A 16,345-nucleotide genomic window follows, 5' to 3' on the forward strand; every position below is an offset into this window, starting at 1 on the left:
ACTATACCAATTATTATCACATGGACTCTTACATATGTTTATTACAAATGTATATACCAGTTTTTATTCTTCATCAACGACAATAAAATATTTTTACAAATTTTATATATTACTCTTTCTTTTCATTCTATTTCATTCATATACTTTTTATTACAAACAACATTATTTTTTATTTTATCCATTCACATTCCGGGCAACGCCGGGTCTATCAGCTAGTTGTATATACATGGTAAATCTTAAAACAATGTATATGTTTGTTATGCTCATGTACACAGATTCCTTAAATACTGGCCTTTGTGAACAGTAATGGAAATATATAGTGTAATGTCAGGTATGTTATCATACGTTGTTATGTTATGCTTGAACATGCATTTCATCCCGATTGTCACTCAAAAAATGGGATGTAGATTAATGAGAATTGGGGAAATCAGCACTGGTTCCACAAATTACACTTTTCCGTTAGGGGACATAACTCTCTCATGGTGTAAGTTGAGTATCACACTTGTTCTTTAACCTTATTGATAAAATATAGATATATTAGCAAGCAAACCTACAGGTGCATCCTGATCCATGAGGTAAGCCCCGTGACCCTGAGTGATAGCCGTTCTGTACTCCCGATGTGCTTGCTTCTTTTCTTTAACCTGCAGATAGAGTTGTGTAATATTAAGTCACAGTAATGGATCTGCACGGACACAAAGTGTAACAACAACAATAGTACTGCTACAAAAAGTACACATTCTACTGTTAGAGTACCTCTCCTACAATGTGTTTTCCATTGATAAATGCTTCAAACCCACACACAGCTGCTGTGCTGTCCAGAGGAAAGACATATTTGGCCTCAATAGGGAAGGTGTTGGTATTTTTATAAGTCTGAAAAACCACAACCTAAAAGAGAAGGGAAATATTATTATTAGTAACCGAGAGAAAATAATGTCGGGTTGCTCTCGGAATGATCGACCTTTGAACGTGGTTCCTATAAACATACTTGAGCTACGAGGTCCATTATTCTTCCTTTCACATGAATCCCTTCCAAAGGAATCTGGTTGCCATGAATATCCTGAAGACCAGCTTTTATATCATTTGAAGGGGCGAGATCCTCAAATGGTGTCTCTGTTAAAAGTATTGGTTTAGTAAAGTCCTCTGCACGTAGTATAGTGCTGTGTGTTTCTTAGAGAACCCAAGTCAGGTCCCATTTCATGAATAACAATGCACACATTCGCGTCTCAGACAGGTCCCCAGGCACACTACTCTGTTAAATCAGGGTAAATAACATAACTAAATTAGCAATGGACGTTATTTTCCCCGAGTTTAACTCAAATCCACTAAGCTAGTCATAAGCAAAAACAACGGACGTCAGTTAACTCATTTAACGTAATTTAGCATAGGGTTAACATTAGGTTACTTTAGCACTAGCTTAGCTTGCTTCAAATAACCCAACGTTAATTTATGTCTTACCTAAAGTATGTTAGCTCCCTACAGACCCTGATATATGGAGAGAGGGGAGAAAGTTGAGAGAGGGATAGGAAGAGAGGGAGACAGGAGAGAGAGACAGGAGAGAGACAGGAGAGAGAGACAGAAGAGAGACAGGAGAGAAAATGTACCATATTTAGGGGTCCGCAGGGAGCGAATGCCACCTTTAGGTATGATCTAAATAAAGTCAGGTTAAATCCCTGTGCTAACACATACGGCCTTTAGTGGATATGCAATGTTAGAAGGAACTCTTCTTTTGTATATCATTAGCACGAACAGAAACAAAATAACCATACGTTATTTAAGGCATAGCACTGGGTTCACGCCAGGTTATTTGCTTTAGTGTATAGATGTTATGATTAACCCAACATTAATTTAGGTTAACGTTAGGCTATTAAACTTAACAGTGCAAAGTATTCTGGGTAATGACACGCAAATGAGCACTTATTGGGGTCTATGTACTAAGCGTTGCAAACTGTATCCATTAGGTATTCAACATAATGCGATAAAAATAACTATGTGTCATATGACGATCAAGTTTTGAACTATTTTTAGCACAAAGTTTGAGGCACAAAACATTTTAAATATGCGCTAAGTACTTAGGCTCAATGTGGAGAAGAATAGCACGCTGTCTTTTGCAGTTCACAGTGAATTATTTCACCTCCCCTTTTGAACTGTGAACTGCAACAGATGATTTCTTCGCATTAATCTTGATACAGACTTTGCTCACATGGAGTACAGCTCCCGCAATAACTTATTATACGAGAGTGCAGGAACAGCTATTTCTTTCTTAGTACATAGGCTCCATTATGCGTCACTTTTTGCTTCTTATCCACTTTAACGTGTCCCTTTAAACGTATGTCTGCACTTTTACACAGCAACATTTAGGGTTGCCAGATGGCTTCTCCAAAAATACTGGACACAATGGTGGAAGGTGCGACACGCTCGAGAAATGTCAGTGGGGAGGTATGTTATTTATAAATTATCTGACCGTTACGTCATTTTCTAAATTTCACTCCAAGTATGCACCATTTCATATTCTATTTTGTAAAACAAATCAAAATTCTAGGGGATGGAGCGCCGTTGGTGCAAACGGAGTGAAATTAAGAAAAATAACTTAACAGTCAGATCATTTATAAATAACATACCTGCAGTCATACACTGACCCGCCCCCCACCAGCGCTCATCTTCTCACACTTCCCCCCATCCCTCTCAATGTCTCTTCCCCCCACCCCATCCCTCTCTTTTTTCTCTTCCCCACAGCCCCCGCACAGAACCACAGAAAACACACACACAGACAGACTCGGACTCACAGACAGAGACAGGCACACACACATACACACACATACACACACTCACAGCCTCGCCTCTCTCTGCTCTACGCCATTTCCTCCACCTTGGCCCCACCCCCAAACTCCTGACACCTCCTCCTGATTGGCTGTTGCTGGGTAGTGCAGCCAATCAGGATGGAGGAAACTGCCCAGCCCCCTAACAGCCCTGCTCTGAGCCCCAAGCCCATCAGTTCACTAAGTCCAGAGAGCTAATACCAGACACATACATGTCCAGTATTCTCTCGGATTTTTTATTGGCCAGCGTCCAAATACAGGACAGTCCAGTTCAATAAAGGACACCTGGCAAACATACCAACAATGTATGATTAGTTGGTTATCCCCCCAAAAGACCTGGTTGGGGTGTCCAAAGGAATGGGTTGCGAAGAAAATAAATAAGATAACAGAGTTTTCATGAAACCCCAAATATTTACGTTTTGGGGAGTTAAATAGGCGTACCATAAAAATGTTGTATGCATGGCTACAACGCAAAGCAGCTCCAGGTTGTTTTAAACCACTCTAGTTTTTGTCGCCTCATCATTTAGCAATCAACATTAAAATAAAATAAAAAAATGTGTAACCGGTTCCTCACTGCTTATTATTTGAGATCTTCTTTGTGTGATTTCTACAATTTCTTTGAAAACAAACGTTATTAAACCAGCCAAGGCTTTACACGGTTTATATTTTTACAATATCTTGTTTAAAAGATTTCATTGTTTGGAAAATAGATTCTCACATTCCTGTACACTGCTCCTTGACACCTAAACATGGGATTGAATACACTATTAATTTTACACACATTTTACACAGTCCTGACCAAAAGGAATCAGAAACTACTGTGTGAAGGTCAACTGAGAGCATAAACACTATACCCCAGGATTCACCAAGCTCCAATGAGGGTTATCGCACAGAAATCTCGCATTAACTGCCACTGACTTACATGGCAGGTAAGCCATATTAGAGCTTTGTAAATCTCCCCCCATAGACTTAAGCAGAAGACTATTTTTTAACAACATTTTTATGTGAATGGATCATCACTGAACATCATTTTCTTCACATAAGCTCTCTTGGCCTTAGTCTCTAATACTGTAAAGGGGGGTGCATTCTGTTGCTACATTTCAGGAAGCTAGTACCACATGTTGACCTAGATAGTGTAATTCTACGGTAACCAAACTTTGCACATGACAAAGACGAAAACAAGGTACTGTAACAAGGTGAAGGTATTTTCTGAGGTTTTTTATTCCTTTCCCATATCTGCATGTTTCCGGCATTTTATAGAAGCCTAAATTATCGGACTAACATTTCTTACCTTCTGATTGTATTTGCACACTCCCAACATCTTCCTCTGGTTGCTCATCCTCATTACAAAAATCATCAGGCTCAAAGGTCACTTGGTCTTCACTGGTACAAAACTGAACAACATAGCTCATTTTTACTTGATTTGTTTTATACACAACAAATTCATCGTCCTATTAAAAAAATAGAAAGAAGCAGATCACAATAATGTGCAATGTGTGTTCATTTCTTATTGATCAATATGTGGCTATTGAGTATTAGTTATCCAGAGGGTTGGCAACACAATACAACACAATTCAAGGTATCCGCTTTGTTGTTCGATAGTGCTGAATTACATTAGTATACTTGAACTTCTGCCAGCAAAGGGGTTAAGAAAATGTTAATATTTTTAACTGCAAATACTTCTACATGTAACTAGAAATAGTCATAACGTTTATTATTATGGGGAGCTGTTACAATGGGTCCTACGAAATACTGAACATCTCCTAACTTTCCAATTCATCACTAACTAGCCAAGAGCTACATACTAATGTCTTCATGTGATCTATTTCTCTTCCATGCACAAACACCCTTCCTGCGGTCTCCTCTGGCAGAAAAGAGGTTAGTATTCTGAGAAAAAGAATATATTCGATTCTACTTCATCAATCATGATGATAATTACAGAAGATGTATTGGTGCATCTACCACATTTCTGGGTTGTGACAATTGTGAGTACACAAAAGCTATTTAAAACAGAATTTTGTATAATTTCTCCCCTCTCCCTCTTTTTTTTTTTTTACATGATGGGCACAGGGAGGACTGATATCCCGGCTGGATTAGTTGATAGTCTGTGGCATAGTCAAATGCCTCTAACACCACCGGGGAATTAAAGTCCAGGCAATGCTCTCTGTTCTGAGGGTATTATTACCATTTTAGGCCGAATTTGTTTTTAAACTTTTTTTTTTTTTAAAGTGAAACTTCTTTAGTGGCACCTCTGATGGGATAAAACTGGATAGATGTGGGGCGAAATGTGAAACGGAAGTGACGTCACGTAATGGACGCCGCTCCGCTCACACCGCCCCTGTCACATGTTGCGGCGGCGACATGTGACAGGGGCGGTGTGAGCGGAGCGGCGTCCATTACGTGACGTCACTTCCGTTTCACATTTCGCCCCACATCTATCCAGTTTTATCCCATCAGAGGTGCCACTAAAGAAGTTTCACTTTAAAAAAAAAAAAAAGTTTAAAAACAAATTCGGCCTAAAATGGTAATAATACCCTCAGAACAGAGAGCATTGCCTGGACTTTAATTCCCCGGTGGTGTTAGAGGCATTTGACTATGCCACAGACTATCAACTAATCCAGCCGGGATATCAGTCCTCCCTGTGCCCATCATGTAAAAAAAAAAAAAGAGGGAGAGGGGAGAAATTATACAAAATTCTGTTCACCCCCCACACCCCCCCCCCGAGCCCCCCCTCCCCCGAGCCCCACACATTCCCACACACCGTGACATATGCGGCGGCAATAGCCGCCGCTCCTAACGGCCGCTGCCATGCCGCGCATGCGCAGTTGTGATGGCGCCGCCGACGGACGCCACACATGCGCAGAAGCGGCTGGCAGCGGCGTCGTTCCCCCCACACGCGTTCGCGGGCCCCCTGCGCCCGCAGGAAGCGGTGACATACTGCGCAACACACGCGCGGCACAGGGGCTCGGCGCCGGCTCCTGGAAGAAAGGGTGACCCGGGCGGGCCGGGCAGCGGACGGGTAATCTCGCCCGCGGCCGGTCACTCATACCCGTGCCGGGGGCATATACCCCGCAAGGGGAGGGGTGTGCGCAGAACTTGTGGCGCGGGGGTGGGGGGGTGCGCAGAATTTGTGAAGGGGGGGGGGCGCAGAAGGGGAGGGGGAGAAGTGGTGCGCAATTTTACACCCCGCCCCTGGCTGCAGCAGGACACACACACACACACACTGACTGGCCCCCCCACACACACACACACACACACTGACTGACCCCCACACAGACCTTGACTGACCCCCACACAGACCTTGACTGACCCCCACACACATTGACTGACCCCCACACACACTGACTGACCCCCAGACACACTGACTGACCCCCACACCCCCACCCCCACACACACACTGACTGACCCCCACACACACTGACTGACCCCCACACACACACTGACTGACCCCCACACACACACTGACTGACCCCCACACACACACTGACTGACCCCCACACACACACTGACTGACCCCCACACACACATTGACTGACCCCCACACACACACTGACTGACCCCCCCACACACACTGACTGACCCCCACACACACACTGACCCCCACACACACACTGACCCCCACACACACACTGACTGACTCCCACACAGACCCCCACACACACACACACTGACTGACCCCCACACACACACTGACTGACCCCCACACACACACTGACTGACCCCCACACACACACTGACTGACTCCCACACACACACTGACTGAACCCCCCACACACACACTGACTGACCCCCACACACACACTTACGGACCCCCACACACACACACTGACTGACCCCCACACACACACTTACGGACCCCCACACACACACTGACTAACCCCCACACACACACTGACTAACCCCCACACACACACTGACTGACCCCCACACACACACTGACTGATCCCCACACACACACTGACTGATCCCCACACAGAACCCCACAACCACACTGACTGACCCCCACAGACCCCCACACACACCCCCACACACACACACACACACACTGACTGACCCCCTCAGAGACCCCCACACACACTGACTGACCCCCACACACACACTGACTGACTCCCACACACACACTGACTGACCCCCACACACACACTGACTGACCCCCACACACACACTGACTGACCCCCATACACACACTGACGGACCCCCACACACACTGACTGACCCCCACACACACACTGACTGACCCCCACACAGACCCCCACACACACACTGACTGACCCCCACACACACACTGACTGACTCCCACACACACACACACTGACTGACCCCCCCACACACACACTGACTGACCCCCACACACACACTTACGGACCCCCACACACACACACTGACTGACCCCCACACACACACTGACTGACCCCCACACACACACTGACTGACCCCCACACACACACTGACTGACCCCCACACACACACTGACTGACCCCCACACACACACTGACTGACCCCCACACACACACTGACTGACCCCCACACACACACTGACTGACCCCCACACACACACTTTCTGACCCCCACACACACACTTTCTGACCCCCACACACACACTGACTGACCCCCCCCACACACTGACGGACCCCCCCCACACACACTGACGGACCCCCCCACACACACTGACTGACCCCCACACAGACCCCCACAACCACACTGACTGACCCCCACACACACCCCCACACTCACCCACACACACACACTGACTGACCACCACACAGACCCCCACACACACACTGACTGACCCCCCCACATACACTGACGGACCCCCACACACACACACTGACGGACCCCCACACACACACTGGCTGACCCCCACACACACCCCCCACACACACACTGACTGACCCCCACACAGACTCACACACACTGACTCACATACTGACTGACACACATACACACACTGACTGACACACACTGACTGACACACATACATACACACACACACTGACACACTTACACAGACTGACAGACACACACACTGACTTACTGACTGACTTACACATACACTGACTGACAAACATACACACACAAACACACACACTGACTGACACACATACACACACACTTACTGACATACACTGACACACATATTCACACTCAGTGCAAATAGCTAATACAGGGGATGTGTGCCGAGCACGCACATTATAAGTCAAATGTATTTGCGTTTTATCAATGAAATTGTATTTTGATTTTTAATTAAAAAATCACCAATACAAATACAATTTCTGTGACAAAAGTCAAAGAAGTTTCACTTACTATGCGCGTGCACAGCACACACAGCTTTTTTTTCAGCTGTTAATGGATAAAATGCCTAAATATTTCTAGGCCATTGCTGCTTAGAGGGCAGAATAATTAGAAAGTTTGTTTGTGAACATTCCATGATTGTAGCCTAACGTTTTAGATAAAGAACATATTTGTCTGCAATAACAAATATGACACACCTGATATTTTTATGATACAATTGATGTTAAAGAAGCAACACAAATAAATACAATTTCCAATTATTGCGTGACATAGGTAATGAGATCCCTCTGATAATCCTTTACACCACACAAACCGTACTCCCAATTTTGACTTAAGTGTGAATGCACTTTTAAACAAGGAGGAAAGTAGGTCTGAATTCAAGAGGTTTTGGGTCAGTGATGAGTGTAGACACAGATATATAAATAGATTAAAATCCAAAAGCTCACAAAACAGAGAATAATTTATTATTATTAGAATATTGATTTGTGATTTGTGTATGCATTTTATTCCAATTTATAATATAATCAAGCAAGTCAATCCCTCTGGTAGTAATTCATCTACTGATAAATACATGGTAAGATGTATTTTTCTTTGAATCTTATAGAGTTTCAACAATGTTTTCAAAGTGACCAGTCTTTATAGAGTTAGTATTTTAATAGTCAGTAAATATTCCAAAGCCTCATAAGACTCTGTGCCTCCATTATAACTCACCTCAAAGTCAGACATTACACCTGCCACTTTACGAATGCCATGCACACTTTGGGATCCATGGGGAGCTTCAGTTAATGAAAAGTCTCTCCTATAGAGGTCTGTGCATGTACCAAGAGCCACATCACATACTACTAAGTGTCGGGCTCCATTGGTTTCACTGGGTACTGAATACTTTAAACTTGTACTGTATGGAAAAAGAGAAATATGGAAACATTGGCATGCAAACATATCAATGTATATTTGGTTACACGATAACCTAAGACCCACTGACACTAATGTAGATATTTACAATATGCTTCATCTAAATTACATGTGTCAACTGTATACTGTAGTATGACATCTGTTCAGCGCAACGCTTTCCAAAGAAAAATGTATTTTCATTGTTGCACATCGTGGAGTCAGCAACAACTTATGCTGTGAAATGTCAGCAATTTAAAGGTTGAAAACAAAAGAGGAACTCACAGTTATCCAGCGGTGTCTGCCACGGGTGCTCAGACTTCCACGGAAAGCAGAATTCCGATGAGAATCTGTCAAAGGCCCAAATAGGGACCGAAACATCGATCTCACAATAAACCTTCTTACACAAAAAACCCTCCGAAGTGCCGGCTCTTTACTTTTTCAACAATTTACAGGTGAAAGCTGCTTATCCCGGACTACTCATCACACATTTTTCTTTTCACTTTCATATTTATGCTGTTGCGCTCCAGAGAAATCTGCTCCTGTATAGTTTATTTTTTGGCCATCAGAAAAAAGGTACCACTTTTTTTCTCATAAGTAATTTTCCAACAAATAAAAGCTGAGCTAAATATTTTTAACTGCGATTTAATTTCTTGTGGTTTTCTCAAAAACATTAACCAGCACAAAAGATAGTGATCTTCAATTAACTCTGTGCAAGCTGCATTAAAGCTATAATATGGATATTATACTCGTCATGTTTCAAAAGAGTAATAAATGTATTCTTAATTTTTCAAGAACTCAATGATGATGAAACTATTGATTATTTTTTTTTCTGGTTTAGTTTCCATAGCATTGATTGGCTGCCATTTAAAGCTGCAGTTCAAGCTCCTGTTTAAAAAAAAATTCCATTAAATATGTGCATCGATACAATCTGCACACTGACGGTTCTCCTGTAATTGATCGCTGAAGATTCGGCTCGGGGGTTCTTTATATCAGTGTTAGGGCTGCAGAAGAATACCCAAGATGCAAAGTTCTGTGTGGAAGATCATGTGACCAGGTAGGCACTAGATACAATTGGGGCACTGCTAGAGAGAGGGCAGGGCTCAAGAGCCAGAGCCTCTCTCAGGAGAGGAAGGGGATGTGACTTTGTAAATGGTTGCTATAGAAACAAAAATCCTTGTTACATTAGCATACATAAAACATTTCTTTAAAAAAAAAATATATATATTTTTTAAAAGCTGCAAGTATTTGCTCATAGTATAGAATTGATTAAAAAAACACATGTATATTGCTTGAGCTGCAGCTTTAACCTTGCCTTGAACTCCTGTTTTATTTGGTAAATAGCATTATAAATAAATACTGTACTAACTCAACTTCTCCTGTTAATAGACACTCCCCAAATTGTAAGCTAATGAACACATGGCAAATTACTGATGCATGCCTTCATGGCCACTATGGCTACTAATGGGTTAATTGTTTATTTAGAGAATATGACAGGTATACATAGTTAAGCTATATAAACCTGGCACCGCGAGGAGTTAGGCTAAGGCCCCGCTCCCAGAGTCAGCGCACCTGCGCTGCTGACAGGCGGTGCGCTGAGATACACAGACCGCGATATGCGGTCTGTAGGGAGCGGGAGCCGGAGCGGGAGGTGGGAGGTTTGATCGGGAGGTGGGCGGGAGGTGGGCGGTTTGACAGGGAGGGGGGCGTGGCTTGAGCGGAGGGACCCGCTACTCTCCCCCCCCCTCCCTCCACGGACTCGGGCTGGAGCTGGAAGGTAAGTTTAAACACACACACGCAGGCACTCATTCATACACACGCGCACACACACACACAGGCAGGCACTCACGCACTCATACACACACACGCACGCACACACAGGCAGGCACTCACACACACACACACACACACACAGACAGAGGCAGGCACTCGGGCACACACACACACACAGGCACTCACTCAGACACATACACACACAGACAGGCACGCACTCAGACACACACACAGAGAAAGGCACTCACCTGCTTTCACTCCACACTCCTCCCCGCTCCCCGAAGCCTCTCCTCCTCCCGAAGCCTCCCCTCCCCATTGGCTCACAGCCACACACGTCACGCGTCAACGCTAGGAAACACCATTCTGTGGTGTCTCCAGCGGCTGACGCGCTACAGCGTGTAGTGCTCTGTGCAGCCAGGGGGGACCGGGACCAGCTCGCGAGGATTCCCCTGCTGGTGGGGAACTCGCGACCCGCCGCCCGCGCCAACGAGCGCAGCGGGACCGAGGCCTTAGGAGACGTATTATAAATAAAAAATAATATTGTTAAAGTTATGATAATCTGTTTTTCAAACCTTATTGAATCACTGAAATAAATGCCACTTCCAAGGTTTCCGATATCAGTCCTCTCCAAGCCCAGATCTTCTTCAATCACTTTTGGCAACAGTAACCCACTAGGGAGAGAAATGGGAAATAGAACATCAAGCCCACATACAATGGATGAGTGGCCATCATGAGTCTGTACCGCAACACATGAGTGATGTCAATTTTCTGATATGTAAAGTAACCAGTCTTGTTTATGGGCATTACTACTTTGTCCAGGATATGCCTCACTGCTCAACTTACCAGCTCTACATCCCAGTATCACCAGCTAACAAGATGTAATTTGCAAGCTGCATACTAATACTCCAAGACTGACTATTTTTAGTTTGAAAATCCATCATTCCAAACATAACTCATTGTGTAGGCCTCAGTCTACATGGAACATGTCCGAATCTTACCAGTTTAGAAACAAGACGTGTTATTCTTGTGAGAAAAAACAAAAATGCATCTCTTTAGTACCAGAGAAACAAGCTCCGCAGTAAAAAAAAAAAACAGAGTGTTACCGGCCAAAACAACTTGGTTAAAATAATGCAAATTACGTGCTGGATCACAGAAACGGCTTTACCTCTTTACTTGATTATTGATCCCAGATCAAATGTAAAAAAATAATCTGTATCCTCTCTTACCGGGAAAGGATCCCCACAAAATTGGATGCGGCAGATGCATGGAGTAAGGACGTGATGTTTCCAAACTTGCTCTGAAAATCTGTGGCTTCACTTAATCTTCCAATTCGATATATGTTTAGAATCTCAGCCGACTTATTACTGTAAAAAAAGACGTTTGAGAGCACTGGTCAAGTTCTGATTATTCATAGCCTCGGTCCAACTTGTCAACGTATACTGGACTTGCATGTATGAAAGTAACCAATGCATTGCCTACTGTCTCTGTACGTTCTTCCTACCCACCAATTCGATTGTAAGCTCTTTGGAGCAGGGACTCCTTTTCCTAAATGTTACTTTTATGTCTGAAGCACTTCTTCCCTTTATGTGTTATTTGTATTATTTGTTATGTACAGTATATGATTCTCACGTGTATTTCTCAGAAATATGCTCCCACCACCCCATACATATTAAATATCCCCCCACCGCTATGTACATTAATGGCGCTATATACAGTAAATAAAGACAGACATACATACATTATGTGTGTCTCATAGTTACGGATAAGGATTCACCCTGCTGAAAGGGTCTACATTTACATGGTTTCAGGCTTGATACTGTATGTTTCGGACAAAAGATTTGAACTAAATGACCCATATTTATGAGAAGAAAAACGTACAGCAATTAACTAAATAATGTGTCATATTGGATGTGCATTGGGGCTTCTTTGCTAACTGGTGTATATTTAATTCACTTTCCCAGTGGCGCTCCCGTTGGCCCAATGAAATATATAAATATATAACACTGTGGGTCTGGGTTTTTTGAGTTTGTGTATGTCTAAAAGTTAAGTATATGTTGAATAGTTTTCCAAATTAGGATCCCAAATCCTAGTAAGGTGGAATATATTCTGTTTACGTTAGCAGTTGGTTAAGTTATGATACTTAAAGTAAAAGAGGTCACAATTGTGCACTGACTCCCAAGATGCAGCGATTACAGGTATGTTATACAGTATTTCTCTAAAGAACTAGCAGAACGGCAGCCATATTTAAAAATCTACACAATGATTTTATATATTTGTCTGAACATGAAAAGGACTGGGCGGTTTGCCAGAGAAGTACGTGATCAATTAGACTGTAAGCTCTTCAGGGCATGAGGGAACTAGCATTGCAATTTCTAAAAGATGTGTGAACTGTTGTGGTGGCATAAGCTTTAAAGGGGCTCTCTTTAGATGACATATTAAATTATTGCATGTGTTTTCTAATCTGAAACATGGCACGTTAGAGGGGACTCAAATAAATAAATGAGTAGTTAATTGATAAGAACGCTGCCTTTCATGTGGCTGAATCTGGTTCACATATCAGTGTCAGCTATCCTTGCGACCTTGGAAAAGTCACTTTAGCTCCATCTGCTTCAGGTACCAAAATTAGCTAAGAATCTTTGTGGCAGGAACTTATTTTGTCTGCACATTCCATTTTCATGGTTATATTATATATACCTCCCCAATACATATAAAATAAAGCCCCACCTCCCCAATACATATAAAATATAGCCCCACCTCCCCCATACATATAAAATATCCCCCCACCACCCCCATACATATTAAATATCCCCCCCACCACCCCCATACATATTAAATATCCCCCCACCACCCCCATATATATTAAATATCCCCCCACCACCCCATATATATTAAATATCCCCCCACCACCCCTAATACATATTAAATATCCCCCCACCACCCCCATACATATAAAATATCCCCCACCACCCCCATACATATAAAATATCCCCCCACCACCCCCATACATATAAAATATCCCCCCACCACCCCTAATACATATAAAAGATCCCCCCACCATCCCTAATACATATAAAATATCCCCCCACCACCCCTAATACATATAAAATATCCCCCACACCACCCCATACATATAAAATATCCCCCCACCACCCCTAATACATATAAAATATCCCCCCACCACCCCCATACATATTAAATATCCCCCCCACCACCCCCATACATATTAAATATCCCCCCACCACCCCCATACATATTAAATATCCCCCCACCACCCCCATACATATAAAATATCCCCCCACCACCCCCATACATATAAAATATCCCCCCACCACCCCTAATACATATAAAATATCCCCCCACCACCCCATATATATTAAATATCCCCCCACCACCCCATATTTATTAAATATCCCCCCACCACCCCTAATACATATAAAATATCCCCCACCACCCCCATACATATAAAATATCCCCTCACCACCCCTAATACATATAAAATATCCCCCCACCACCCCTAATACATATAAAATATCCCCCACCACCCCCATACATATAAAATATCCCTCACCACCCCTAATACATATTAAATATACCCCCACCACCCCTAATACATATAAAATATCCCCCCACCACCCCATACATATAAAATATCCCCCCACCACCCCATACATACAAAATATCCCCCCACCACCCCATACATATAAAATATCTCCCCACCACCCCCATACATATAAAATATCCCCCCACCACCCCATACATATTAAATATCCCCCCACCAGCCCCATACATATTAAATATCCCCCACCAGCCCCCATACATATTAAATATCCCCCCACAGCCCCCATACATATTAAATATCCCCCCACCACCCCCATACATATTAAATATCCCCCCACCACCCCCATACATATTAAATATCCCCCACCACCCCTAATACATATAAAATATCCCCCCACCACCCCCATACATATAAAATATCCCCCCACCACCCCCATACATAGAAAATATCCCCCACCACCCCCATACATATAAAATATCCCCCCACCACCCCCATACATAGAAAATATCCCCCCACCACCCCATACATAGAAAATATCCCCCCACCACCCCTAATACATATAAAATATCCCCCCACCACCCCCATACATATTAAATATCCCCCCACCACCCCCATACATATTAAATATCCCCCACCAGCCCCATACATATTAAATATCCCCCACCACCCCTAATACATATAAAATATCCCCCACCACCCCCATACATATAAAATATCCCCCCACCACCCCTAATACATATAAAATATCCCCCACCACCCCTAATACATATAAAATATCCCCCCACCACCCCCATACATATAAAATATCCCCCACCACCCCCATACATATAAAATATCCCCCCACCACCCCCATACATATAAAATATCCCCCCACCACCCCCATACATATAAAATATCCCCCCACCACCCCCATACATATAAAATATCCCCCCACCCCCATACATATAAAATATCCCCCCACCACCCCTAATACATATAAAATATCCCCCCACCACCCCCATACATATAAAATATCCCCCCACCACCCCATACATATTAAATATCCCCCCACCAGCCCCATACATATTAAATATCCCCCACCAGCCCCCATACATATTAAATATCCCCCCACAGCCCCCATACATATTAAATATCCCCCCACCACCCCCATACATATTAAATATCCCCCACCACCCCTAATACATATAAAATATCCCCCCACCACCCCCATACATATAAAATATCCCCCCACCACCCCCATACATAGAAAATATCCCCCCACCACCCCATACATAGAAAATATCCCCCCACCACCCCTAATACATATAAAATATCCCCCCACCACCCCCATACATATTAAATATCCCCCCACCACCTCCATACATATTAAATATCCCCCCACCAGCCCCATACATATTAAATATCCCCCACCACCCCTAATACATATAAAATATCCCCCCACCACCCCCATACATATAAAATATCCCCCCACCACCCCTAATACATATAAAATATCCCCCACCACCCCTAATACATATAAAATATCCCCCCACCACCCCCATACATATAAAATATCCCCCCACCACCCCCATACATATAAAATATCCCCCCACCACCCCCATACATATAAAATATCCCCCACCACCCCCATACATATAAAATATCCCCCCACCCCCATACATATAAAATATCCCCCACCACCCCTAATACATATAAAATATCCCCCCACCACCCCCATACATATAAAATATCCCCCCACCCCCCATACATATAAAATATTCCCCCACCACCCCTAATACATATAAAATATCCCCCCACCACCCCCATACATAGAAAATATCCCCCCACCACCCCATACATATAAAATATCCCCCCACCACCCCTAATACATATAAAATATCCCCCCACCAACCCCCATACATATAAAATATCCCCCCACCACCCCCATACATATAAAATATCCCCCCACCACCCCCATACATATAAAATATCCCCCCACCACCCCCATAAATATAAAATATCCCCCCACCACCCCCAT

The 16,345-nt window shown here is 43.6% G+C and overlaps 1 protein-coding gene across 2 annotated transcripts in view; it reads right to left on the minus strand.

Moving 5' to 3' along the window:
• Nucleotides 1-16,345, minus strand: part of PARP4 (poly(ADP-ribose) polymerase family member 4) — a 154,234-nt gene that overhangs the window by 101,949 nt on the left and 35,940 nt on the right. For both annotated transcript variants that reach the window (XM_075592310.1, XM_075592309.1), the window contains exons 11-17: nucleotides 11,996-12,133; nucleotides 11,342-11,440; nucleotides 8,820-9,003; nucleotides 4,108-4,267; nucleotides 986-1,110; nucleotides 754-885; nucleotides 555-641 (exon numbers count right to left, since the gene is read on the minus strand). In XM_075592310.1, coding sequence (XP_075448425.1) covers nucleotides 555-641; nucleotides 754-885; nucleotides 986-1,110; nucleotides 4,108-4,267; nucleotides 8,820-9,003; nucleotides 11,342-11,440; nucleotides 11,996-12,133 — 925 coding nt within the window. The remainder of the gene's footprint in view (nucleotides 1-554; nucleotides 642-753; nucleotides 886-985; nucleotides 1,111-4,107; nucleotides 4,268-8,819; nucleotides 9,004-11,341; nucleotides 11,441-11,995; nucleotides 12,134-16,345) is intronic.

Source organism: Ascaphus truei, chromosome 3, assembly GCF_040206685.1.
Source record: "Ascaphus truei isolate aAscTru1 chromosome 3, aAscTru1.hap1, whole genome shotgun sequence".
Lineage (NCBI taxonomy): Eukaryota > Metazoa > Chordata > Amphibia > Anura > Ascaphidae > Ascaphus > Ascaphus truei.